The sequence below is a fragment of the Pipistrellus hanaki genome (assembly GCF_964339955.1).
Source record: "Pipistrellus hanaki genome assembly, chromosome: 11".
NCBI classification, from domain to species: domain Eukaryota; kingdom Metazoa; phylum Chordata; class Mammalia; order Chiroptera; family Vespertilionidae; genus Pipistrellus; species Pipistrellus hanaki.
This window is the reverse complement of record NC_140513.1, coordinates 42,909,335-42,936,173: the sequence shown is the minus strand read 5'-3', so window position 1 is coordinate 42,936,173 and position 26,839 is coordinate 42,909,335. Positions and strand designations below refer to the sequence as shown.

The following is a 26,839-nucleotide window of genomic DNA, read 5'->3' as shown; positions in this document are numbered from 1 at the left end:
CTTTTGAATTTTTAGTTTCTTTTTTTGGGAGTTGAACATTAGATGATGCAAATAAATGGGGTGGTAGCCATAGTCTCTATCATTCCTTCTGTTGAAACCCCTATGCACCTTCACTCTGTGCCTGAGGTTTCTCATCTGTAAATGGAGATTATAGTCATCCCAGCAATATTGGATTGTTACATGGGTTAATTTATTTAAGAATTAACATGTAAAGCATTTAGAAGAGTCCTTAGCATATGTTAAACACTCAGTCAGTGTTAGTTGTTGCTGCTATATCTTTTGTATGTGCTAAGGTTTATTGTGCTGCTTTAGGGTTTTGACTAACAAAAGAATAAGAATAATTACCTGAAATGATGCCAATGTCAAGGTTTGGAAAGAAAAGTAAGCACAGATTCAAAGTAAAGAGGCCTAACCCCCACATCTATTCCTGTCACCTGAATGAATCTGTTAACCTCTTTGGGTTTTGGTTTCCTCATTTATAAAATAAGAAGAGTAGATTAGATGTCTTCACAGGTCCATTTGTAAAACTGAATGATAGAAAAGGTTTGGGGGGAATTTGAAAGAGGTCATGCTGTAACAAAAGATGCTAAGAGGGGTCAATTTTCCACTTGAAAGAATTGAATATGCTTTCAGAATTTTCTTAGGAAAATTAATGTTCACCATATTGTTCACAGATTTAAACCATAATGCAGTATTTTTCTTAGGCTACCAATTAAATATTTTTTGTCCTTATCCCCCCTCCTCCCCGTAAAGAAAATTAGAATTCTTGTTCCTGCTCAATAGCAAAGAAATTAATATTTAATCTTTTGTCTGTTTAAGTAGCACAAGGGAATGCAGAGGCCAGGTGGCTGAGAAACCACACTTGTTAGCATACATGCTGTAAAATTCAATCCTGTGTTAGTAGGTCAGACACATGAGAACTGAAAAATATGCTGTTTTGAATTGTGAATGACAAAGATAATATTTCATGATTTTGTTTACAAGTCTCATTTATGTAATAGTTGTCTTACCTATCTCTCAAATTGATGTTTGTCTATCTTTTTATAAGAATATACTTAAACTTTTATTTTAGTACCATATCATATCACAAGACAAGAAAATTAGGTTGGTGCTTCAGCTAAGTTTAGGGTATATCAGTTGATTTTTGGATATATATTAATTTTTTTAGATCAGTGAATAGCAAGTTTGAAAATTGGGAAGGACTTTATAAATAGTTTTTCTTAAATTGTACACCTCTGGTAACATCCTAATAATCTATAAAATAGTCTAGAAAGTATGGTTTATAACATAATTTGCATACAGTTAAGGTTTATATTCTGAGAATTGAGTATCTTGACATAATTTTTGGCTATCCTATCTAATAAAGAGGGAATATGCTAATTGAACCTCATGCCATCGCAAAGATGGTGGTGCCCATAGCCAATAAGGAGGGAATATGCTAATTGACTGCCCTTCCCTCAAAGATGGCAGTGCTCTTAGCCACAAGATTGCAGCACTCAGTCCTCTCAGCCCTGTCAGGGTGGCAGGTGCCTGACAAGGCACTGCCATCTTGTGGCTGTGGGTGCCGCCTGGGGGTGGGCTTGGCCACTCTGCCGGCCTGCTCCAGGGTCCCCCAGTCCCCTCAGCCCCAAGCCGCCCAGGGCCAGCCCAAGGCACATGCAAACCTCCGATGGTGGCTGCCCAGCCACCCAGGGACGTCTGAGGCTCAGGTAACCAGGGCTGGCTGAGGTTTGCCTTGCTGGCACTGGCAGCAGCAGAGGTGTGAAGGAGTGTTGCCTTCCCCTGACCACCAGGTTGCCTCCCACCCCTGAGGACTCCCACTGTGAGAGGGGGCAGGCCAGGCTGAGGGACCCCCTTTCTCCCAGTGCATGAATTTTTATTTTCATGTACTGGGCCTCTAGTAGTTTATAAATAGTTGAAAACAATTTATAACATATGAGACCTAACTAAGGAAGATACTAGGATTAGTAATTTTCTGTATTTATTTAAAATGTGGTCAAAATAACTATAAATATGAACTTTCATGACAGTATTTTGGGGTAAGGAGCTTTCAGAGAGTTGAAAGTCTCAGTAATGCTGCTAGCAAATGTAATGCTGCTAGTCACGCAAAGGGAGCGTTTCAAACTTTATTTCTATTTTAATATATTTCAGAGACCATCATGCAGACATCAGAGACTGGGTCGGACACAGGTTCGACAGTGACTTTACAGACATCTGTGGCTAGTCAAGCAGCAGTGCCTACACAGGTGGTACAGCAAGTGCCAGTACAGCAACAGGTAAGGAGCTGCTGTTGTCAGAGCAGATGCTGAGCCTTTCATTGTGCAGACTGTGTTCAAGAATGATTTGAATTATCCTTTCTGGCACAGTGGGTGCTAAGATAGGCCTAGTTCAGTTCATGGGTTAATTCAGCACATGTTTCTTGAGCACTTCCTAGATAGTCTAGATTGTTTTTTGCTAGATTGTAGGGATACCAATGTAAATACTCAAACTATACAATTCCTATTCTGAAAGAGCCTCTTAAATCTTAAAGAGAACATTTGTTTCTGACTTGACCACCTGAAGGAGATTTTAGTCTCTTCTTCTCCCCTCACTGCTCTTTATCACAACTTCCTATTTTTTTTTTTTCATATTGAAATGTCAGCAATCATGTTTTTCTGTAATTGCCTCACAGCAGTACTTAATAAAGGAGAAGATGGATGTACCTTGTAGGCAGAGATTTTGCCTTTGTGATATTTTAGAAAGTGCCTGGGTGACTGATAAATGCTTTTTAATGAAAATTAAATTATCTTAAAGGTCTGGAGGTCTGATTCATTCCATGTAAAAAATTGAGAATGAATGAATTCCTCATCACATGTTTACTACAGGGCTGATTCATACTCGGCACTTGGCTTTTTTGGGAAAGACACTGACAAACTAATGCTGTTCAGGCCAGCTAATAGTTCTGCATGTGAACATATTGGCCTGTCATTTCTCCTGGAGTGGAGAGAAAATAAGTGAGAAAGGTTATGTCACAGAGCATGCTGACATTTTAGATTTTCTCATAATTTTTTAGTATCAAGGAGAATCTTTAGCAAATCTTGCTCTTACAATTATAAACAAGTAGGGAGAGGAATATCTTTTCCTAAATGATAGAGGGATTCAAGGTTATATTCTTTTCACAAGATAGAAGTTGGTGTGGCAGGAAGAGTGCTAGAATTAGGAAAGTTCTTTGAGTCAGAGTTAAAGATATTTGAAGTTTTGTTTTTAGCTCACCCTCCTGGTCTCTATCACACACACACACACACACACACACACACACACACACACACACACTTACACTTATAGTATGAGTTGAACTATATGTAATTGTTATCTATAAAAAGCAACAGTTTCATATGATTCAATTTACTAATTGTGTTTCTTATCTTTCTTATCTTTATTTTTCATAAATAAGTCTACCCAAAATGGTGTTTTAAAAGCCTCTGCTATTATTGATGTCATCACCAATTTCTGGATTTTGAACATTACTCAGTAAAGGTGGCTTATGACATGTTGTCCAAAGAGCAGGTGGAGAACTATTAGTTAGGACAGTGTTATATCGAATTTTAAAAAGATAATCTATCAATATTAAGCAAATGTTGAATAATATCACACACTCTGGTTGGATTTTTGTCTCATTTGTGGAAAAGGAGTGGTCGTGGAAGTATCTGTCTCTTACAGTAATGTGGTAGGCATCATATTCCTAGCCCCAGAAAGTGAAATGTCTGCATACCTGCCCCTCTCTCCTGATCTCTTTCCTTCCTCCCTTCTTTTTTCCCTTCCTCTCTCCCTCTTTCCTCTTCTTAAAAAATCTTTTTATTGAGTTTAGATATCATCAGATAATTACTATGTAGATCTTATATAGTAATTTAAGAAGTCAAATAGTTCGACAAGTTTATTATTTTAAAAACACACAAAAAAGAAAAAACAGTCCTCAATCTCCTCCTAATCCTATCAACTTCTCAGAGGCAACTGTTTTTGCCTCTTTCTACCTATTATTTTGATATTTACTTCCATGTTTTAAAAAATAATACTTATTTTATTGTTTTTTAAAATTTTTTATTTTTATTGATTTCAGAGAAGAAGGGAGGGAGGGAAGAAGGGAGAGAGAGAGAGAGAAAGAGAAACAACAATGATGAGAGAAAAATCATTGATCAGCTAGCTGCCTTTTCCATGCCCCCAACTGGGATCAAGCCTTCAATCCCATATGTGCCCTGATGGGGAATTAAACTGTGACCTCCTGGTTCATATGTCAACACTTAACCACTGAGCTATGCCAGATGTACTATTTTACTTTTTGTGTGTATTTTAGTTTAACACATTATCATATCATATCCCTCTTTCTGGTTCTTAACACACACATATACACACACACACACACACACACACACACACACACACACAACTTTCCACCCCTTAAGCTCCTGGTATACTATGTTAACTATATTCATTTTTAATCTACAAAAACAACAAACAGTTTCATATGTTTCAACCTAAAAATTTATTTTAATTTTGGTAGACCATTACTCAGTACTTATATCTCCATTATATGTATGAGTGCTATATAAATTTAGCCATATAGTGAACTCTAGGTTCCTACAAAACGTACTTGCTGGATTTAATGATCAGATGTTTTCTTAAGGAAGTCTCTCAGAGCATTTTGACCTCTCCAGTCTGGATTCAGTGCCCGTTGCTCAGCTAGGATCTCCTTTTGCCATCATCCTGGGATTGTCTTAGGTTGGCTTTCCTGTTCCCTGACTCAATGTCTTAAATTCTTTCTTAATTTGCTTGAGCACAACTTCCAGTAACTTCCTAAAAAACTGTAAATGTTTTGAGCTCTTATGTGTCTGAGAGATAATTTATTTATCAGTTGTTTTGTAGTTGAATGGGTATAGAGTTTTAGATTGGAAATAATATTTTTCAGAATTTTGAAATGATTGCTATGGAAAAGTCAAACACTACTCTAATTCCTGATCTTTTGTGATTTATTTTCTCTCTGAATGTTTATGTAATGTCTTAAATCCCAGTTTGTTTGTTTTTTTATAGTTACGATGTTGTGTCTTGATGTGGGTATTTGTATATATTGTGCTGGAATCTTGGTGGTCCTTTTCAATCTTAACATTCATGTTCTTCAGTTCTGGCAGATTGTCTTCAGTATTTTCATTTATTATTAACTCATCACTTCTTCTAACATAGTTATAATTTTCAAGGGCTTTTTAAAATTTTCCTGTACCTTTTCATACCATCATACTTTATTTCTTTTTAAGTTGTTGATTTTTTTCCTCTATTTTATAGTCAGATTCTTTCAAGCTACTTTTTTTTTACTCTATCATTTATTTTAGAAGCTTTTCTTAGATGTCTGATAATCTTTGGATGTTTATTCATATTTAAAATTCTGAGGATAAATGGGTGGTTTGAATGCATGATTAGTTATGGTTGACTTTAGTGCAGTGTCATATTCTGGGCTTTTTAACTAGGGACCCTCTTACACTGGTCATATTTTTAAAGAAGACTTCTCTAGCTTCCTGCCAAGTGGATGAATGTTTGGCTCCTAGGAGCTGAGTAGAGGAAAACAGTTGGGTGTTTCTTGTACTAATTCACTTAACCCTTCTCTTTTTCATGTGGTATCAACATCACCTCTGTTTAGTCTTCCTCAGAGATTAAATAAAAAATAAACCACACTTGTACCAAAGTTGTGGAAGCCAGTCACGTTGTGTCATGGAGTTGATGAAGGGGATCTGCTTGCTTCTTAAATAAAATCACTTTTTTATGTTAGATACATATATTGAAAACCAAAAATGAAATTGCTACCAGAAGAGAAAAACCAGTATCACCACCAGCCATAAATAAAATACACATACTTTGTTCATGTCCTCAGAAAAAAATATCATGTACAGGTGGACCACATTTTGGAAAACATGGTATTATGCCATATGGCTTGTTCCCAAAGGCATATTTTTCAGTTCCTTAATTTATTTCATTCCTTTTGGACACTCAAGGCAGGTGGTACCTTAGATTCCCTATACCAAGCAAAGAAGCTGGGAACACTCATTTTCTTTTTGTCAACAAAGTGTTTTATTTTACGTAATGGATTAATGTGATATTTGTTTGGAGGTGGCCATTCAGTTGTCCTTTCAGAGTTATTTAGAAGGACTGCTTTCTCCTTTGTAATTTTCCCCCCGCTAGAACAGTGTTGTGTTTGAAGCTCCTTGGTGCAATTGTATGGTCCCTGTGGTTGTAAATTGTCTGCAACTGATGAGATTAATGCTATAGTAATTTCTTATTGCTCTTACTTGTCTATAATTTTTGTTTTGTTAATGTGCTAATGGCATCTTGAGTGTTTAAACTGTACTAGAATATCTTTAAAATCTTCTAGCTTTTGCCACTGACCCAGGATGGATTTGAAATTATGGTGTTGATGTCAAAGGTGGTTACTTCTGTTGATTAAACTTTTCATTGTGTCTTTGCTGTGATCACTTTGATGTAAAGGGAAAGCCTATAGCTTACTTTTTAAAATGTTTTGATGTGTAAAATGATATGTGTTGGAATATTGAGAAATCAGACAATTTTAAAATCATGATATGTAGTTATGTTTCTTTATATTCTTAAAGTTCCTCACTTTATAAGTACCAAATAAAATATTGATTCTAAAATTACTGTGTGGTTCTTCATTTATTCTCTATGATCTTAAGAACCAATTTATCACCTTTCCTTAGACAATGATTCAGGAATGGAAAATTGAGAGGAAAGTTTGCATGGTCCAGTTAATTAATATTTATCAAAATTTCTATCTTTTGTAGCTTTTCATTAATTTAAAAAACACCATAGATTTTCAGCTTCCAAATATAGGCATTGTTTCCCAATTCACTAAAATCTGTAAAAGTTCAGTATCTTGATTAGAAAGAAATCCTATCTTTACAAGAAGACTGTTTTGCCTAATGTGCCTTTATAGACTGTGACCAGAAATGAGCAATTCTTCCTTCTCTTTCCCTTTACTTCACTAATTTGTTAGGGTTTCTTATACATTAGTCTCCAAACTGGTCATTTTATGTGTAAATCTGATCCCGCTTAACCTAGAACTGAACCAGAAAATGGAAAATGCCTTCTTTAGAAAAAAGTGTATTTTTATTGATTTTAGAGAGGAACAGAGAGATAGAATCATCAATGATGATAGAGAATCATGGATCAACAGCCTACCGCATGCCCCCCACTAGGGATTGAGCCCAAAAGCCAGGCATGTGCCCTGACCAGGAATCAAACCATGACCTCCTGGTTCATATGTCATAGCTCAGCCACTAAGCCATGCTGGGGGAGGGAAATGCCTTCTTATTAATCCATTCTTTCCCATAGCTGGCCAATTTAGATTCTTTGTAAAGTAGAACCTAGGTAAACATCAGAATTTTCTTTTTTTTGTTTTTTTGTTTTAATCCTTGGCTTTAGTTATTTTATAAATGATGCTGACTTTGAGAATAAGTCCTAACCCACCTTTAACCAGGGTTCCAAGATATTTTTTCTCTCTTTCATGGTTCTCAGTTTTGACTGTTCTCTAAATTATGGTTCCTCTTCTCTCTACATCTCTGCTATCTTCCCTTTTCCTGGAAAAGGGCCCCACATCTTTTCTATCAAAGTGGGCAACTGTGTTGTCTGTATACTGCTTCTTCTAAACATAACATTTCAAGTGGGTGGAAACCTGGGGCTGAGGAGATTTTGTTTGAGTCCAAAGAAATATTTTTTCATAGAATCTGCCATCTTTGTTTTAATTCTTTTATTATCAGACACTGCACTCTAGTCTTTACATTTTCTTTCTCAGGGACTCAGTCTGTTTCTATTGTAGAAAGTCTTGGGTATATAACTGGGACATTGAAGTTTCTTTTGTGATAAAAGTTCATTTCAGGATTTTATTTTTATGGGGACCTTTATTTTCACATAATTTCTATTTAGGAAATGAATCTTTGTTTAGAATTTGAATTATCAAAATGAATGGAATAACTATGAGGCTATAATTTCTTTTTGGTTCTATCAATCTATCACATACTTAGCATTTCCTCCTAAGTTATTATATATTCTGGAGAGTGAGTCTACTATATGCCCTATGGTCAAAAGGATAAGTGACATTCGGTTTGGGAAAGAGATCCAACCAAAATTGTCATTTTGGTTCTATGCAGAGGGAAATCTTCAATAATGATATATTATAAATTAATCTTCTCCAATAGATCATGGGGTACTTTTAAAATTATGCCACAACCTTTAGGAAATAGATTTTAGGAGTCAAAATTTTATAAGAATACTTCTAAGATCCTCATCTTAGACCACAGCTTCAACAGTGAATCATTTATGTCCTCATTTTTGCCATATTCCTGTAATGTAGTACTACTATAATCATAACCAGTAATACACCCATGAAAAAATTCTTTTGGTGAAAGCATTGAATACTGATTAAGGCAAAAAAAGATTGCCTATAATATGTTGAATCTATAATAGAATATTATTGGATCAAAATTTGATCAATAGTAACTTAAATGCATCCCCTCGTTAGTTTGAGAGGGAAGCCTGAGGTAGTGAACTGTATCATTCTTGTATCTTACCTTTCTGTTCAGGATCAAGAGGTTTGCTTTCTGAGCATCTTATAGACATAAATAGAGTTCCTCTCCTTTGAGAACAGTATCTCATTTAATCAACAGAATCAAAGATATTTTTCTCTGGTTTGCTCTTACTTGGGATTTGATTCCCATTGGCTTGGTTCCCCAAGGGGACAGTGTTCTCATAATTAAGACCATGGCAGTAAAAGATGGGGTTACATTTTTAAATGAATTCTAGTTGTGTGTCTTTTTGTATAAAAACAAAAGGCAATGATTTTAGCTCTTGAAAAACATATTTATTTTTAGAACCAGAACTGCTAGTTTTTAGTATACAATATAAAATGTAAGGTATTTCAAAGGAGCATGCTGATCTACAATTGAAATAAATATTACTGTACCAATCAAATATGAAATCCCTTTAGTTGGCTATTTCCATTGAATATTTGTAAAACTAAGAGCTCCACTATTTAAATACAATAGTTGAATAGTAATATTTTATGATTCTGCTAAGTGATTTAAAACTTTTTTCTCATCTAGTATTAGGTCATTGTTTGGGATACTTTATTTTAAGAAGATTTGCCAGACATTGTGTTAAATGTTGCTAATTTTACATGATATCTGACTATAGAAAGCTAAATTTTTATGGAGATATATATCTTATATAATAAAAGCCCAATACGCAGATTGACTGAATGGCAGAACAACCCGTGGAATGACCGATTGCTATGACATGCACTGACCACTAGGGGGAAGATGCTCAATGCAGGAGCTGCCCCCAGCCCACAGGCCCAAGGCCAGTTAAGGTAGATGCCAGTGGCCTACCCCCCACGCCCCCAATTGCCCCAGCAGTCGGCTCCCCCTATGGGACCAGCAGCAGCTGGGGGGGGCAAGACCAGCGAGCATGTAGCACCAGGCAGGTGCCAGTGGGGGCCCCCAGATCACCCCATTGGTCACCCCACAGATTCGCCCTGATCGTCAGTCAGGCCTAGGGACCCTACCTTTGTGCACTGGATCTCTGGTTGTTACAGAATTGGTCACAAAGTGCCTCAGTGTAGAAATGTGATTGTTCTTGGGAATTAAGGTCAGTAATATCTTTACCAAGGAATGATCTCTGAGCTGTGTGCTTAAGGAAATTTGGAGTTGACAAGGAAAACTGAAAGAGAATATTTCTGGAAGAGAAAAGTATGGAATAGCTCAAGGAAAATCAGGGAATCTGTGCAGGGAGATGAGAGGTCTAGGAAGTGAGGGATATAGAACAATGTTGCACAAGAACCTCTGGTGGGAGGTTGAGTCAGATGACCCATTGTAGTGTCTTTACATCTGTCTTTTTCCTTGTATATTTATTCTTTTCTTTCTTCAGTGTATGGACAGAGGTAGACAAGATGAATAAGCAACAGCTTGGTGAGAACCTACTCACTGGAACTGAGAATCAAGGTAGAGTGGTAGACATGTACAGCTCATCCTGACACAGGTGTGACCATAAGAGTTATAATGTTATGCTCTGAGAACATAAAATAAACTGCCCTTCATTCTGACTGGGAATTAATGGCCTTCAAGGTGGAGATGTGACAGCTTTGTAGAGAGATTAACAGTTATCTTAAATCTGCAGAACTTTCTTTTTTTTTTTTTTGTTAAAATATATTTTATTGATTTTGTACAGAGAGGAAGGGAGAGAGATAGTTAGAAACATCGATGAGAGAGTCATCGATCAGTTGCCTCTTGCACACCCCCTACCGGGGATATGCCCGCAACCAAGGTACATGCCCTTGACCGGAATCGAACCCCGGGTCCCTTCAGTCCCCAAGCCCACGCTCTATCCATTGAGCTAAACCGGTTTCGGCTAAATCTGCAGAACTTTCTATTTGGCCATTAGATTGCCAACATTTAGGTAATATTTTAATGAATCTCTATAGAGAACATGAAAAAGTATTAGTCACTGAAACTCATTCCTTGAATTATATATATTAACTAGGAGCCCATTTGCAGGAAGATTCCTGCAAGCAGCTGCCATGGCCCTGTGTGCTGCCACTGCTGCTGCACACAGGCAGCTGCAGCCCCTCCAGCCCTGCCCCACCCAGCCCTGCCACGCCCTCCCTTTCCCTCCAGCAGTCACCTTGCTTTCAGCCTTTTCCTCCCTCTTCCTTCTAAACTGTCTTTAGTCTTCACTCCTCCCTCCCTCAGCATATGCAAATTAACCACCATCTTTGTTGGGTTAATTTGTATACTTGCTCTGATTGGCTGTGGGTGTAGGGAAGGTACAATCAATTAGCATTTTTCTCTTTTATTAGTGTAGATCACATTTGTCAAACACAAGGCCCGCGGGCCAAATCCAGCCCGCCAGGCCTTGCAATGTCATCACTGCACTCCGCTGTCAGTTTATGACATTGTCAGTTTATAACTGTTCAGTAAACCATTTGGCCCGCGATTTAGGCTGGATTTTAGATTTTGGCCCCTTCTCTGATTGAGTTTGACACCCCTAGTGTAGATGGTTAAGATACATACAGTATGCTGCAAATACTGTGAATAATATTTATGGGATAAATAACGTTTTTATTTTAATTTTGTTCATGAACCTTGTATCACTACTATGATACCAATTAAATTGTCAGTGTTAATGCAAAGACTCTAAAGCTGAAAGGGATCTTAAATGTCATCTGATCCCATGGTTGTTTTTCTTGTTAATCTTTATTTTTAATTTTTTGAGAAACTGCCACACTGTTTTCCATAGTCACTGCATCACTTTACATTCCTACCAACACACAAGGGTTCCAATTTCTCCACATCCTCATCATCACTTGTTATTTTCTCTTTTTCTGATAGTAGTCATCCTAGCAAGTACAAGGGGCTACCTGTATTTTTTAAAGCCCATTTCTTTTCTTTTTTCCTCTTTTAATCTTTATCTTCCCCTGCTCCCTTTCCTCTCTTCAAATTCCTTACTTCTCCCTCCCTCTCTTTATCTTTCCCTTCCTTCTTCTCTCCCTCCCTCTCCTCCTCCTTGTACTAGACAGGTCTGTATGTAAAACTCTTATTTCTAGAACTGCTTTGAAGGAATGAGATTGGTAAATCTAGAGCTTCTCTTTTGCCCCTCTTCTTTATTCCTGAAGTGGTGAAGAAGAGAACGGAAGAGAAAACATGGATCTATTTTTACTTTCTTATTTTAAGATTAAGGAAACTGAGACTCAGAAAAATAAAGTGAGTTGGCCACAGCCACACAGAATATTAAGACTAGAATTCCTAACTTATGATTTAATAGTTTCTAAAACTACATAGGGGTCAAAGAATCATGAGAGATCTTTAATACTTTTTTTTTTTTCTGGAAAAGATTGCTAGTTAGTTTTTTGTGGATTATCTGTTTTGTAGCTTAATAATTTCTGAAGTGTTGAATATGAAATTATTTTAAGTTGATAAGATGATAAGATAGACTTCAGGTTGTTTTTGGGAAAGAACTTTAAGAAAACATTAAATCACAAAGTGAGGAAAGTATTCTCTCTTCCATTCTCTGTCACTCATTTGAAGCAATCAATAAGATCAGTTTGGTGCAGCATATATGCAGTACCTCACAAATATTTGCTAAGCTTCCCCCACTCCCACATACACACTAAAATCAAACGAGCAGGATTCAGACTAAGTGATAACAGACAACAATAGCTGGCTAGTATTAAATAACTGTTTTGATGTTATTTATTTTTAGTGTATTGCAATAAAAAAGGAGGAAGATACTAATTTTTCATTGTTGTGTTATAAATGTTTTTAAAGAAATTTAAAAATTGGAAACCATTCCAAGAAATTATTGAATACATTAAAAGGCAGATGGTACCTTAAAAATGGTTTATGTACACCTTAGTTGAGTACAAAAGAAGCAAACTCTTGTTACAAATTTTAGTGCATGTAACTTATTTGGGAAATGATCCTTGTAAATGGCAGTAAGACATTGGGAATTGAGACAGGGAAGGGCTTTTATCCAGTACAGATTTTATTATTATAAAAGCTCCATCTGTGGTTAATTGGATATGGATCACATTGGGGCTATCTGGAATCTAGTGTTATGCTGCATCTCAGAGTTATCCCACCTGCAGGGAGAGGAAGTCTATGGTATTCAGTCATTAGCCCAGGGCTCCTCACATCAGAAGTAATTCCTGGTATTTCTGGTGGATGTGTAGGTGGGCACATAGGATGCTAAGCATCTGAGAAATCTCTTAAAGAGATACTGTAGTTTGAAACTAGACTAGAAGTAATAAGAGTGAGCATATATGGATATGGAATATACAATGTTTGCTACAGATGCTACACATGTGTTAGAAGAATGATGACTTTTGGTCATTTCTATTGACTTTTTCAGAGATAGAATTTTAAAGCCATCTTTGTTATTAGGCAATAAAGTCTTGAAATAGCAGAGGAAATTTTTCTTGATACCTACTTATAGCTCTTATATTTCCTGCTTGAGTTTATCTTCTTAAGTCCTTTTCTCAATGGGCTGAGAGTATTGAACGTCTAGTTGAATAAAGACTGTTATTAATTCTCATCCCAGTCTTCTATTCCCTACTAACCCAAATTATTTTCAGCTTTCTTTGTTAAGTCATTTCCCAATCTTTTAGTAGTTTATATTACTCATTCCTGGACTTTCTCCAGCTTCTGTTCATCTTACTTAAGTTATGCGTCTATTTTCCATAACTGCTTTTTCAAGATAATAAATTTATTGAAGTCTTATATTATTTAAATTTCTGGCCACATGTAAAACTTCATAGTTTATTAATAATTGATCACCATTTGAATAGTAATTTAAATTATTTTAGTTATACAAATTACTAAAATTATCCCTAAAGTCACGGCATATCTCTATCAATTATTTGATAGTTATTAAACTGTATTTTAGAGCTAAGTGGAAACACTAATTTAATTCAAAGTACTTTGCTCTACTATAAAGTTAAAATTAAACTATTGGAATTAACTATGCAGTTAAAGAAATTGAATTGGTTGTATTATATTGTAAGTATCTTAATTCAATTATTTTATCTCATTAACTCCAATGGCAAAAAGGAAGAATACTGTATTGCTGGCATTATAAACAGGCAACTGGTGTTTAGATGACTAACCCTTGATAGCAACTAATAATATCCCATTTCAGTGATATATATACAATAGCAATAAATTGAATGACTTTGCCTCTAACTAGTTATTTCCTTAAGCAGAGCAAAATAATCCAGTGATTATTTGGCTTCATTAAAAGGATTCATTTTGTTATTAAAACAAAATAATTTGAAGAATCTTTGTTTACTTATGTTCTTAGCCATTATTCCTACGGCCAAGATGTTTTACCACACTATTTGGCCACTTATCATTATGAGAAACTAAATAACTTACTGCTTCACTTTTCTGGGGTGGGGGTGGGGGGGAATTTACCCCTCCCCCTAAAATAAACACACACCCCCAACCCTACACACACCAATTACATTAATCTGGACATTGTAAAATAAAGTATCAATTTGAAATTAATTTCACTCTATATGTCTATTTTATATTAGAAAAAAGCAGAAATATTTTATATGCTTTTTTTTGTCTTTTTGTTTTTAGGAAGCTACAGTTTATTTAAATGAACTATACAGATCTTAAGTGACAAAGTTATTTGTGCTGTGAGAAGTGACTGTATTTGTATAACCTACACACTTTGATGGAGCTATAGGACATATCTGTCACCCAAAAAAGTTTCCTGTGCCTCTTCAGAGCCTATCTCTACCCTCTTCTCCCTACCCCATTTCTAGAGCAAGCACTGGTCTGACTCACAGATTACATATTAATAGGTTATGTTTCATTTTATAAAAAATCATGTATGTCACAGAAGAATTTAAAATGAAAAAGATACAATTTATTGTAGACTGTTTGGGATGACTTATTAGGTAAAGACTCAATATTAATACTAGTATTCTAAAAAGCAATGATTAAAAATACATAGTAAATAATTTATAGTACTACTATTTTACTTTATAAATATTTTAAATTTTGGATTAATATTGAATTGAACCCTAAATATAGCCTATATGCACTCATTGAATAACTTTCTAGAGATCATTTAAAATGTTTTTGGTAATATAAAAAAAACAAACTTTCCTGTAAACCAATTGGCTATTAATTTTGCCACAGATTAGTCATTAGCCATTTTTGTGATCCCTGTCTTTAATCATTTGTCTCTGGCTTGAATACAATTTTGCTTCTGCTAGTATAAAAGTATTCTTCATCTAAATAGTTATCTAGTGTATTATCAGTGCTTATAAGGCTCCCTCTTTTTTATTATGGAAGCAACCCTTTCATGATGGAATTTTTTTCTATTATTGACTTTTATTATTTAAAATAGCATATGCATGGAGGTATTAAATAAGAAATTTATGAAGTAAAGAAAAATAAAACTGCTTTATTTAGGAATAGCATGAGAGTTAATCTTTTTTCTTTCCTGCTGTGCCATTTGCCTGTGATTTTTTTTTTTTCCATGTTGTTTCTTTGCAACACAGAGCTATTTGCTGAATTTCAGTCTGTGCCTGTCTCATTTCCTTCATCAAGTCCTTATTGAGGATTTACTATGTAGCAGGCATTGTCATAGGGATAAAGAAGGCAACAGATATTGTTTCTGCCTTCCTGGGTTTACTGACGAAACAATTTTTTTTTCTTTCTCCTTACATCAGACGTAGCATTGTATTTGCAGGTAAGTTAAGTGAATAAGATGTAAATGGATGACAAAGTATGAAATTTAAATTATAAACTACAGTGCTCATGAAAGGGCAAGGTATCGGCTCAAGGGAATCATTCTCCTTTGTGAGGTTCCCGGCAGTTTGGCGGGCAGGCGGGAGACAGATTTGAGGTGGCAGCTGAAGACTTCCCAACAACTGTCACAGTGACCGCAAACCTGTTCCCCCAACTGGCAGGGACACCGTGATAGATTAATAGTACCTTTTGTTTGTTTACTGAGTTGAAAGCCATGGAGACAACAACATAAATTAATTAAGGAAATAAGATCCCTGTCCGTCATCCTGATAGGACCATCTGTCAGTGCTTCAAGAAAGATACTGATTCCTAAGTGTATCACTGTAATCCTCTTACTTATATTTCACATAGAAATTGGGGTTTTGAGAAGAGCAATTCTTGAACAGGTCAATATTTTTAAAAAATCAATTTTAAGTTAGAAAATAAACTTCTAAAATTTATTTCAGTCAATGAATGAGTACATTTTTATATAATTTTCCATTGTTTTAGCAAGTAGCTGATACTGAATCCATGATACTTTATTTTCTTCTTTTCAATTATTTCTACTCTTTCTATTTTTAAGTTTCTCTATTTTTTTCCTTTAGATTCTAAAACTTAGTATGTTATTCTCAATTCTCTGGAAATTAAAATAGTTATCTTTCATATTCATCACGTAACTTTTTTCTTGCTTTATCTTATTTATTCCTTTGTCTTAAAATGTTTACATCAGAGCTACCTGCAATATATTTTATTAAAAAGATTCAAATAGCACAGAAGCATGGAGACAAAACACAGTGAAGCTTATTTTATTCTCAGTTTTGTCATCAAGTAACATTGTAAATTTTCTTTCAATCTATCTTTTTAAAAATTACAATGCACCCACATATCAGTTTGGATTCTCCAAACTGATTTCAGAGTATGAATAACTCAGTATTTCTTAAGAGTATGAAGAGTTTTAAAATTTAACATATTATGTAATAACTTGCATTTTCAGTTAAAGGCAAAAGATAAGCAGTGGGACAGTTTATACTAGTGGACTTGAGATTGCTGATTAATTATTATTTACCAAAATAGTCTCCTTTAAAAATTGTAGTCACTGTAAATATGTAGGTAAAATACTGAGGGAACCCTGGTGATTGTATATAGCCTGCCATCTTGTGAAATAGATGTTGTGTTCTAAGATTTGATAATAGTTATTATACTCTTCAATTTTTATTAGGTGCTTTACCCATTAACTTTGAGAGTCCTCTTTGTCCTTTGATATTTTTAATTTACCTTGCATATTAAGTATTAAAACATTTTAAAGAAGAGTTAGACTTTTATTTCCCTATAAAACGTAAAATGTTATGTTGTTAATATCTGTCAGTCTTCATTAGGGAATATCAGTGAGAGTACAAGCAAGAAAGAGGAAAGTGGTTCTGAGTGTGTTTCCTCCTCTTCCCTGGAAACTTGAATATCCATGGTGGTGGAGAATGGTAGTAACCATTGCCTTGGAGCCTATGTGGATTAGTTTTCTAGTACTGTGTAACAAATTACAACAAATGTAGTTGTTTAAAACAATATCTGTGTGTTAGCTCACAATTCCTGTATGTCAGAAGTCTGGGTGAGCTCAACTGGGTTCTCTGTGTTTGGTCTCACAAGACTGAAATTAAGGTGTCTGAAACTTACCAGTGATAGGCAGGAATTCATTTCCAACCTCATTCACATTGTTAGGAGACTTCCTAGTAGTGATAGGCAGGAATTCATTTCCAGTCTCAATCAGGTTGTTGGTAGACTTCCTTTCCTTCCTTCAGTTGCAGGACTGGAGGTGTGTGTTTTCTTGCTGGCTGTCAGCTGGGGTCTACTCTCTGCTCCTAGTTACTATTCCTGTGGCCCCTCCTCTGCAGAGCAGCAATGATGTGTTGAGGCCTTTGAGTCTCTGACTTCCTCTTCTGCCACCAACCAGAGAAGCATTCCACTTTTAATGTCTCAGGAGGCTAGATCACTACTACTCTGTTTTGAACTCAACTGTGCCATGTAACATGGCATAACCTCAGGAGAGATCATATTTAAAGGTTACAGGGATGAGGGTTTGAAATCTGCAGGCAGGGGAATTTTTAGTATTCTACCTTAGATATCACATCACTTAGATATCTAGCACCAATCTTCTTTTTTTTTTTTTTTATTGATTTTTTACAGAGAGGAAGGGAGAGAGATAGAGAGCTAGAAACGTCGATGAGAGAGAAACATCGAACAGTTTTGCCTCTTGCACACCCCCTACCGGGGATGTACCCGCAACCAATGTACATGCCCTTGACAGGAATCGAACCTGGGACCTTTAAGTCCACAGATCGACGCTCTACCACTGAGCCAAACCAGTTTCGGCATAGCACCAGTCTTCTTTAAACCTCATGAACAGCTAGTGAACTAGGGTAAAGCAAATAACTCACGAATGAAAGACCATTAAAAAGGCCTACATTTTAAAATGAGAATGTGCTATATGGTAAGATTACTGTATTTATGGGTGGGAAGACAGTATAAAACAGAATCCATTTCTTTTTCGAAACAATTGCATAGTTTCAGTATAATTTAACTAAAATATAATCTAGCAGGGATTTTTTTGAAAGTTGAAAAGCCAATTCTAAAGTTCATGGGAAAAAATAGTCAAGAAAAGTAGGCAAAATAAATTAGTAGTGGAGGAAGGAATTGTTCTACCTAATCTCAGAAGATACTACAAAACTATACTAATAAAAACTGATTACAGACCAAGACTAAATAAATAGATGCATGTATAAATGAGAGCTTAGTACATGATTAACATTTTAAATTTTAAAAAATGAATAATATAATAAACGATGTTGAGGAAAATTGGATATCTCTTTAGAAAAAAAACTAGATGTGTATCTTTATCTTACTACCCAAACTAGAATATAGAGCTAATGTGTTTTGAAACTACAAAGCCCAAACAAACAAAAATAGGATAATATTTTTTCATAACCTTAGAAATGAGAGAACATCTTATATAGACAATAAAACACCAGAAAGCATATAAGAAAAAAGTTGATATATTTTGTCAAGTAATAGTTAATAAACACTGTCAAGACAGGTGAAGAAAAAAATACATTGGAATAAAAATGTCACCATGTTTAATAAGGTCCTGTAAATCATTAAGGGAAGACAAACAATGTAATAGATAAGTGGACAAAGGAGGATAATAGGCTATTCACAAAACATGAAGAAAAAATGGCCAGTGAACATCTGGAGAAGATCAACCCCATAGCTGCTATGTTTGATGTGTTCCTTCTTTAGTGTACTTTTTTATATCATAAAAAAAGTAACCTGAATGTTCATCAATAGTGGGATGATTAAATGTTTCATCTATGCCATGACATGGTATTAAATCAAGAAAAATAGTTGTGCAAGCATATCTATGCATAAAGAACTTCAAGATGTATTTTTAATTGAAATCAAGCAAGTAGTAAGAAAACACATAGCTCACGTGTTTCATATATGTACATTCAACAAAAAGATATTGTATCAGAGTCATAAAATGTTAACCTGTGTATTTTCTGCTATATTTAGATTGGGCTTTGTGGCATTTTTTGAGTAATAGACTGTGAGCAAAAGTGGCATGTATTATTTGTGAGTCAAGGCTTTCTGGAGCTATTGTGCCACCTCTACAATCTCTCAGCTCCTACAAAGCTACCTCAATGATGATACAATTAGGAATTGTAGAGCCTTTGTTAACAAGGGTCTCTAAATGACCACTTGGAACAAGGCCCCCTACAGCCCTGTTAGATAGGTAGCTTCACAGCTAAAATACTGAGATTCAGAAATGTCTGTTGTTGCAGTTACTGTTAACTCTCCAGGTTAGTACAGAAACGTACGTGTTATTTACACATAAAGGTGAATTTCTTGTTAGGGAATTGGAGGAATGCATGTTATCCTGTTGTTAGTCATTATCTCCTAGAAGGGGAATAGCAAGAAGTGGGTGTGAATATAAAGCAGGAAGCAATCACATTTTATTATGATTATTTCCTCATTGTTTGAATCTTTTGAAACTGTATTATTTATATGTAACTTATTAAAATATTGGAGTAAATAAAAGTATGATATTGCTAAAAAGTAGGCGATACACCAACAGTTTGCTTAAATTAACTTGGCCCTTGCTATGATAGTAATATGAGTGTCTCCCAGGTATTTTAGTATTTTAGGTGACTAATAAGTTGGTACAAGAAGGTAATTTTGTTTTAATTCATGTATGAAATGTAAAGCTCTCTAAAGTAGAAAGTCTTTTAGTGAGAATTTATGTATTTATTAAGATTATGATTTATAGTACCGTATATGCAGTAAGGCTGGTATACCTAACTCATTTGCTTTTCCTGCTCACCAGAGTGTGATTTAGTAAATTCCTTCCAGAAGTTATTACTTAGCTTAGTAGAATCTTATAAGCGGTTAGTCCTCCTGGGCCCCAAGGGAAATAATGTTTAAGATGTTATTAATCATGATTTTTTAAATGTTCTTTACTTGTAGGGGGTAGTTGTTACTTTGTTTCTTTTGACTTATATACATAGGTTTATGTATTTTTGTAATATCTATCGAACTTGTCATTGAGAAGTCATTCTAAACTAAGTATGTTCTGAGTTACATCCCTGCTCCCAGAAACACTTCCCCTCTTGCCTTCAGAAGCATGCTTTACTTCTTTCAAGTAGCTTCCACTCTTTGATGCTAGTCAGATATTTTGGGATGGATAATAGGCACTAAAGGATGATTTATTGAACAAATTCACTCCCAATTGATTCTCTGGTTTTCATATGGTCAGAAGTGCAGAGAGTTAGCAGGACCTATATCAGCCTTTATATGATTCTACTTGAAGTCCAAGTGTAGCAATAATTGTTACATTTTCCTAACAACTTTTAGTTGCCCATAGCAATCACTCAATTTTAGTAAATAATTCCTATAAAGTTTGAGTGTCATGTTTAACTCTAACCCTGTTGAGGAGTCAGGCTTTGTGATGTTTATTTGATTTGAATGTGCTGTAAGCCTCATTTGTTTACTTACAGTCTACTATGAGAAATGCATATCCAAAAACCTGTTTCTGAAAAATAGAAGAAGCTGCATAGTTTATAAGTGAGAGAATCAACTAACATTGTGGCAGGCGTGAATTCACAATACAATCGAACAAATTCCATTTTTTACATAAACTGAAGTCTGTCATTTAAATGAACAATACTCTGTTTTCCAACAGTTCACATTCATCTCATTCTTTCAAGTGGAATGACCACCATTCCTCTAAGGTTAAACAGGAATTTTGTAGTTCTGAGTTTCCTAGGAAGAACTCTGTAAATTAATGTTAAAAATATAGGGAAACTTCTTATTCTTTCCCAGTAAGCCATCCCAATGGGAGATAATTTAACGTTTTTCCCCAACCCATCCTGTCACTTAACCATGTGCTTTAAACAGTGTAATTTTGTTGGGTATAAATATCCTTGTTTTCAAATTGCTTTGTGCGTTCAAATTTTTTGTAGGATTCCTACTTGGCAAGATTTATTAAATAGCATTGTGACATATAACCCATTTTAACTTTTAAACAAGGCTGAAAATCATCATTTTAGGTTTATGGTTCCTATTTCCATAACCCATGCCTGTGGAGGAAATCAGTTGTTCCTTTGTTTTTTCTTGTCTTGCATCTTCCCTTCTGGCATATCCACCCGTGCTCTCTCATCTTTTTTATTTATCTTTCTTCAGTCCCTTCAGTTCCCTACAGTTTTACTGGTTCAGAAATATTGAATGAGTTGTTTCTCTGGATGTTTTATGTCCCTGCTGGCCTTTTATTAATAGCTGTTTCAATGTGATCCCTCTCCTGCTTCACATCTCCTGATCCCTTTCCTGCTTCAACCACATAGCAGCCTCTAATATTGGGTCGGCAGCTAAGTAATTGCGGATTTTTTAAAGAAAATCAAAGACAATTTTTTCATGGAACTAAATAACTTTATTCTTTAATGTATTGCCCATTTTGATCAATGACCTTTTGCCATCTTTCAGGCAGCATCATAATCCCACGTTCAAAAAACTTCTGGTTTTTATTAGCAAAAAACTGAATCAGGTACGATTTGACATCATCATCATTATTGAAATTTTTACCATTCAAGGAGTTTTGTAAAGATCGAAACAAAAAGTAATCAGATGGTGCAAGGTCAGGACTATATGGTGGATGTGGCAAAACATCCCAACCAAGCTCCATTAATTTTTGCCGAGTGACCAAAGATGTGTGTGGCCTTGCATTGTCATGATGGAATACAACACCTTTTCGATTTGTCAATTCGGGCCACTTTTCTTCAACTGCATTGTTTAATTTCGTTAGTTGTTCAATGTAGACATCAGAATTGATCGTTCGGTTGGGTGGTAAGAGTTCAAAGTAGACAATTCCTTTGTAATCCCACCAAACTGATAACAAAACCTTCTTTTGATGAATATCAGCTTTTGATGTTGTTTGAGTTGGTTCACCTGGCCTGCTCCACGATCTTTTCTGCTTGATATTGTTGTAAACAACCCATTTTTCATCGCCAGTTATCAGTCGTTTTAAAAATGGATCATTTTCATTACGTTTCTTTAGCAAATCGCAGCTGCTAATGCGTTGCGTTAACTGTGATTCTTTCAGTTCGTGAGGAACCCATGTATCAAGTTTTTGAACATAGCCAAGTTGTTTTAAGTGATTTTCAATGCATGTATGTGATACATGAAGCTTCTCTGCAATCTCACGTGTTGTACTGTGACAGTCCGAATTGATTATTGCTTTGATTAGGGCGTCATCAACTTCAACTGGACGACCAGAGCGTCTTTCATCTTTGAGTGAAAAATCACCAGAACGAAATTTGGCAAACCAATTTTGACACTGCCGTTCTTTTAAGGCTTCGTCACCATAAACAGCACATAACTTTTTATGAGCTTGTGATGCGTTTTTCCCTTGCGGAAATAAAAAAGCAAAATATGACGAAAATGTTCCTTTTGATTTTCCATTTTTCAACGAACGCCAAACAAAAACTACAAAACAGATCAAAAAACTTTTTTTACTGATTAACAGCTGAATAGCCAACTATCAAATACAAAATGTGTTTTACATTTGTACTACGTCTGCAAACCTAAAAATTCAACTGAAGCCATATATGTGTGAAACCCGCAATTACTTAGTTGCCGACCCAATATTTCCCACATTAGAAGATATTCTAATATCCTACCTTTGTAATCTGCTAAGAGCTCTCTTGTATCTCTTGTAGATCTCTTAAAGCAATCTTGAAGCAATTTTTGACAATTCTTAGTACTAAGATTTGAAATGTTTGGTACCAACCAAATGTGTAAAGAAATGCTCTTATATGAGAAAGCCAATGAAGAGCTTGACATAATAAAGACATTTTTACAAAGAGACTAGTATTGTTCATGGCTGACTAATGAGCTTAACAATTATAAATGGTTTCATTTATTATTGAAAGGGATTTGTTTTGAAATGTGATTCATTTTATTTTTCTTGAAGCACATCCAAAACAACATACTGCATAAATTTGTCCTCAGAATATACTAATTGATCCAATTGAGCTAGCACAGTTTCCTGTGGTATGTAAATTATTTTGGTATTCACTTATTTTATAAATAACTGGAGGCCCGATGCATGAATTCATGTATCAGTGAGGTCCCTCGGTCTGGCCTGTGGGATTGAGTAGAAACCAGCTCTCCAACATCCCCGAAGGGGTCCCAGACTGCGAGAGGGCACAGGCCAGGACAAGGGACCCCACCTGTACAAGATCAAGGCCCAGGAGGGACGCTGGAGGTTGGCGAGCTGAGGAGGGACCATGGGAGGGCTCCAGTGCATGTCTCGCCCATCTCGCTCAGTCCTGATCACCTGGACCCCAGCAGCAAGGTAACTTACTGATCAGAGTGTCTGCCCCCTGGTGGTCAGTGCACATCAAAGTGACTTGTGTGCCCCCTGGTGGTCAGTGCATGTCATAATGAGCAGTTGGGCAGCCTTAGCATATCATTTGCATATTATGCATTGATTGGTTGAATGGAAACTAGACACATCATATTAGGTTTTTATTATATAAGATACTTATAAAAAATATAAAAATAAGCAAAAGTATTTGTAATACTACATTTGAATAGCAATAAAAGATGCCTTCATTTATATATGTAAGAAAGTATTAAATTGTTTAATTAATCTTGTGTCTTTGAAGGTAAATATATTATTGCATATATTTGTATTTGGGGGATAATTTTTTTCCCTTTAGTTGACAGAGAATGGATAAATTTTTGACACAGAAGGTAATTATGGTTAGACTTCATTGCTTTAACATTCTGGTATACTAGGTAACCTTTTAGAAATTAGCCAAAAGTTATTTTGATTCATACGACAGTTAATTATAGAAATTGTCCATTATTTCTGCTAATTCCATCTTTGTCCATCTCTTTTTAGTTCATATTTTCATCACTTTCTCTTTTATTAAAATTCAAAAGTGGTAAAAGAAATTTGTATATTCTCTTTGGAAACACATCTAAAATTTATTTGGGGAAAGACAATGAGCTTAAGAGAATACATTTCCTGTAGGATTTATTTATTTATTTTTTCCTCTCCCCAAGAGGCTTGGTAGGTGTGACAGTTTATAAATTCCACAAAGATGGATGGAAAATATAGTCCCTGAGAATTATAATGAAATGCCTACAAAATGCTAGTTTCTCCTTTTTCTTGTTTTTTTTTTTTTGTTGTTTGTTTGTTTGTTTGTTTTTAGCAATACAGACTTGAATAGTTCCTGCACTAAAGTTTGGCAAATATAATAAAAATAAAGTTATAATAAATTATAATTTAGTAAATATTTGAACAGAAATTAATGTCTAACATAAGAACAATCTCAAATAATATTTGAACAAATTTGAATCACAATTTATTTTAGGCAAGAAAAAATGCAAAAAAAAAAAAATTCTAATTTCACCTTTGGTTTTTAATGACACATTAAATGGCATTAAAAGTTTTATCAGTTCACTTTGAAATAATAAGCATTCCATGGTGGCTTCATTATATTTTTGAAAGATTAATACATTTATCCACATTCAGAAAATACTGATAAATCTTACAGATAGTCAGTGGGCATGTTTTTTTGCTAGGTATAAGGCATTATTTAACTACTGAGTAATTATTAAATATTTACAGTGTGTTTACACTGTATTGGGCTTTTGGGAATATAGCAACAATATAAATGTTGCTTCTCTATGTGTGAACTTGCATTAGGAGTACGGGTAGGCTAGAGTTCTACCATTCATTCTCATTCTCCATCCTGTGACTGGGTTTGTAAATCTCCATAGACTTACAAACTGGTTCTAGAGACATATATCTCTTCCTGGATCTGACTTCAACTTAAGATAAAAGGCAGCATTTCTGTGACTCTCCAAGTCACTTTTATTTATAATAGAGCTCTGCTGTCCAAAAAGGAAGGAAGGGAGGAAGCGAAGGAGGGAGGGAGGGGAAAACAGGAAGGAAAGAAGGGAGGGAGGGAGGATGGGAGGAAGGGAGGTAGGTGAGGAAGAAAGAAAGGAAGTAAAATAACAAATCCTCAACTTAAAACTTTCCAAGGATCTTAACTTCTCATTGATGAAATGAGGCATATACATAAGGTAATTTTTCTCCTTTTATATTCTTTCTTCTATCTCTGTCTTTTTCACATCTCTCTTTTACTTCCTCCACTATATATCCTTGAAGGACTATCTTCTCAAACTTCAAGCACTATGTGCAGTTCCGTATCTTATCATCACTGAATTATTTCAAGGGCATTTTCAGCCCAGTTACTGGTGGTTGGTAAAAAATACCCACACATCTTGAATAATAATGAAAATTATATCCTCCAGAATATGCTGTGATTCACTACTTTCACTATTCAGTGTGTCTTTCATTTGCTTTTTCATTTCCTTAACTTGGTAGATAATGCAAAGAATTATGCCCTATTTTTACACTGCTATAAAATGTCAGTGTGATCAAGGAACATATTTACATATTGCCATCCGAGGTGAGTTAGCTAGCATCTCTCCAAGACTTGTTTTCCAAGATTCTTGATACTTTCCAAGTTTCATTTATGATTTAATTATAGAATTTCATGATTTGAAGGAAACTTTGGTGAACATATATTGTGTATATTTATGCCTAAAACCAAGTTAGATGTAAAGGTGGAATTTACACAGGTGTAGAAGGCAAGACTCTTAGTTTTGAAGTATTTAATAATTTAACTAACTTGCAAAACGTATTATAATTATCATATGTGCCTATACCATGCTTTGTTTGTATCTATATTTTAGTTTTGTATTCTCACAAAAATTCCTTGTGATAAAGTAGATATATTTTCTATTTTACACACAAGGCAATTAAAATGTAAAGAAATAAACCAGCTCTCCCTATAAACAGATAGCAAGTATCAGCACAAGTACTTAAAATCAGTTGTACTTCCAAATTAAATGATTTTGCCACCTCATCATATTGGCTACATAAAGTACTACTGAGAACCTAAGCCATGTGCTGCCACCTGTATTAATGAGTCCTACGAGAGCAAACAGAAAGGAATAGTCAGTCTCTGATGGGATAAATAAGTTACCAAAGGTTTTTTTAGAGAAACAAAATTTTAATGAGGCCTGGAAGGAAAATAGTGGCTTTCTGTTGTTAGGTGAGATAGTTTATGTAGGAAAAAAACATGAGCTATAAGAAGGTAGCAATAATGTGCAAAAATTTAATGTATAATTATAAAGGAGCAGAGAAGCTATGTTTAAAACCACCCATCAAGGTTTAGAAGACATTAATAAGACTTTTGTATTCCGATCTGAATTTTTTTTTCATCTTGTGTGATAGGAAAGCACTGAAGAATTTAAACAGAATGAATATTGTTTAAGTGCTAAAGTTCTGACTCCCACCATTTAATTTGAACGCTATTTGTGTTTTTCATAGATGCCTTTTGTCTGATTGAGAGTTTCCTTCTGCCTTAGCTTACTGAGCGATCGTTTGTTCTTTTTTTTTTATCATGAACTAGAGGCCCGGTGCATGGAATTCTCACACAGGTGTGGTCCCTAGGCCAGGCCAGCAATCAGAGTGCAAGCATCTGGCATGGAAGGGCAGGCCCCTGCGCACCCCTCCTCTGCCTGAGTCATGGTGCCCCAGTCCCCATACAGACATGCAGTTAGTGCAGCTGGATGCCATGGGCCGGGGCACAGGTTGGACCACAAGGGAGCCTGGCAGGCAGCGCTCGCTCTCCCATCCGGCCTCGCAGACTGGCTCCCGTGTGAACCCACAGGAAGCCAGACTGGCCCTTGCAAACCCGACGACTATGGCCCAGCTCACCTAGAAGAGGCCACGCGGGTACAGGGTGGGTTCCTCCTGGGAGCCTGGCAACTGAGCATGGAGGGCTTCCCCAGCACATGAGTCCTGGCTTCCCGGGAGAGAGTAGTAAGGGGAGAAAGAATAGATTTGGCAGACATCAGCATTCTCACCGCACCTCTGTCCCCGT

At 35.5% G+C, this 26,839-nt stretch overlaps 1 protein-coding gene across 7 annotated transcripts in view; it reads left to right on the top strand.

Moving 5' to 3' along the window:
• RFX3 (regulatory factor X3) overlaps nt 1–26,839 on the top strand; it is a gene marked incomplete at its 3' end in the record, with an annotated part of 272,770 nt that overhangs the window by 135,082 nt on the left and 110,849 nt on the right. For all 7 annotated transcript variants that reach the window (XM_084899509.1, XM_084899510.1, XM_084899508.1 and 4 more), the window contains one exon: nt 2,152–2,276. In XM_084899509.1, the coding sequence (XP_084755635.1) occupies nt 2,160–2,276 (117 nt within the window). In that variant the 5' untranslated portion in view covers nt 2,152–2,159. The remainder of the gene's footprint in view (nt 1–2,151; nt 2,277–26,839) is intronic.